This window comes from Austrofundulus limnaeus, unplaced genomic scaffold (genome assembly GCF_001266775.1).
Source record: "Austrofundulus limnaeus strain Quisiro unplaced genomic scaffold, Austrofundulus_limnaeus-1.0 Scaffold89, whole genome shotgun sequence".
Lineage (NCBI taxonomy): Eukaryota > Metazoa > Chordata > Actinopteri > Cyprinodontiformes > Rivulidae > Austrofundulus > Austrofundulus limnaeus.
The window spans coordinates 1,575,523-1,577,788 of NW_013952491.1; the positions used below are offsets into that span (position 1 = coordinate 1,575,523).

General features: G+C 40.6%; 1 protein-coding gene across 2 annotated transcripts in view; it reads left to right on the plus strand.

Moving 5' to 3' along the window:
- Positions 1-857: 857 nt before the first annotated feature.
- The window catches only part of det1 (DET1 partner of COP1 E3 ubiquitin ligase), an 11,434-nt gene continuing 10,025 nt past the window's right edge, over positions 858-2,266 (plus strand). The window contains exons 1-2 of one of the 2 annotated variants that reach the window (XM_014012203.1): positions 858-1,123; positions 1,794-2,195. In XM_014012203.1, coding sequence (XP_013867657.1) covers positions 1,947-2,195 — 249 coding nt within the window. In that variant the 5' untranslated portion in view covers positions 858-1,123; positions 1,794-1,946. The remainder of the gene's footprint in view (positions 1,124-1,793; positions 2,196-2,266) is intronic. The other variant, XM_014012202.1, reaches the window with a different exon arrangement.

Sequence of the window (2,266 nt, forward strand, 5' to 3'; positions counted from 1 at the left end):
GTCTAAGTTCCCTCATTGTGTCACTTCACTTTGCACAGACAAGTATTAAGTCATGAGAAGAAACCTTGGTAAAATTTTCTCTCATAGCTTAGTTATGAGAAGTGTGAGATAAGTTATTTGAATAAATAACTCATCCCTACACCACGATGAGGTTTTTATTCTAAACCAAACCTCGCAGGAAACCGGTGGGTATTCAGAGTGATTAGGTTGGGATTAGAAAGTATTTTTGTTCATATTTCTGTGTCATTGTTTATTTTATTCATAAACAAGGACTATAATGTCTCAGGTTGTTGGTTTTACTACAGCTGTACTGAAGGTTGAAAACCATGAAATCAATAAAAGCAATGCTGAAAAAAACCCTCAATTTTCTTGACTAATTAGGTTAATTATTAAAAATTAACTGATGAGTATTTATCCATACTGCTGACTAAAGTGGAACAATTGCTAAAAATAACATTAGAAATAATGCAATTTTTAGTGACTTGTTGCAACTTTTATCATTATTCAGAGTAAATTTAAAGGCCTTAATTAATCCAGAATTTTGGATGTTTTTAATGCTTTAATTTCTTTGAATCAATAAAAATATTTTTGACATATTTTCAAGCTCTTTCAAATGAAGTAAACCTTGTTATTGTCGCAGTCACATGTTCCCTCGACATTTTGGGTTAATCATTTTGGAACAGCTGTCGATGAAAACACAAAATTGTTCCAGTTTCTGTTTATTTTGCTAACTGGGTTTATTTTGGTTGTCCTCCCACCTGCAGTCATAGTTACCTTTAAACTCATTTTAGCTCCACCTCTTGATTAAAGTTTCATTTCCAGCCCTGACCACCTGAGCTTCCGGAAGCTGCAGTTCCGTTTCCTGCCTGAGGAGGAGGCGGTGGCGCTGTTTCAAAAGACGGCGCTTTTTTCTCTCTCCGCTCTTCCGCTTTTCCTCCCCACTTTAACAACAAACCCAGATCCGGATCCAAGAGCCGACAAAAACACCTCATCTATTATTTTTGGACCGCACAAACTAAAAGTAGCCGGTTTTTAGTTTTAATTATTGAATCCAGAAGCTGAGACCGGAAGTGTTGTCGATGTTAGCAGCTCTGAAGTAACGACAGACAACTTTCAGCAGCAGGTGAGCTTTTATTAGCTTAAATGTGTCAAATATCATGTTGAATATGTTTTTATAGATTAGTTAACAAATCGTCTGTGTTTAGAACAGAAAGGACTGTGGCTGAACGTGAATCTGTAGATGAAATAATAAAGTTAAAGCTGTTTATGTCACGTTAGCCAATAGCTGCATTACTTCATAACCAAATCTGTTTCCTGATTTTGTCATGATTTATTTTATATAAATATATAATCACTTCTTCATGTACCTTTTTAATACTAATTATTTATTATGCACTGACCATCATTTATCTTAATATACTTTATACTTAAATTAAGCTGTCTGCTAAAAAATAGGTTCTGTTTCAAGATGTTTCGTTTTCCCACAAATAAAAGTTTATTTTGATTTTTTAATGTCTCAAAAGTTGTTCCAGCTCCGTGTTTCTTTCTGTGACCCCAGTCCCTGAGTCTGTAAACATCCAGGACCTGAGGAGACCAGGTCTGCAGGTTTTGGGGGGAGTGTTTTATTCTGGTCTGGTGGAGGATGATGTTTTAAATCCTGTAGATAATTTTCTGCATTGATAGAATCAGCTGCCCAGACCAGAGCCTCTAATGCACCCCTATACCATCAGTGAGGGAGTCTTTTAAACTGTGAGCTGCTAACAGGCTGATGGTCCCACTTGTCTCCGGTACAGAGGACGTGTCCAGCTGCAGGACAGTGATGTAAAGATGTGGGTTCCACCTGTCCTCCTTCAGGTACCAGGACCGCGATGAGTCCTTTGTTTTTCCTCGTCGCCCGTCTGTCCTCGTTGTTGAGGGACGCCTGAAACGATCCTCTGACCGCCGGGATGGACGAGGACACCCCGACCCTAAAGCCCAGGCGCATCCAGAACCAGAACGTGGTCCATCGTCTCGAGAGGCGGAGGATCTGCTCCGGTCGGCCCGGAGCCCACTGGTACCGGGTCCGATGCTTCCACCAGAACCTGTTCCCCAACTTCACCGTGGTCAACGTGGAGAAGCCGCCCTGCTTTCTCAGGAAGTTCTCACCCGACGGGCGCTACTTCATCGCCTTCTCTTCGGACCAGACGTCCCTCGAGGTGAGACGAGCCGTCTCCTTCAGGGTTATTACAGTTAACGAAAACTAACTGAATAACAAAAACTGAAGCTG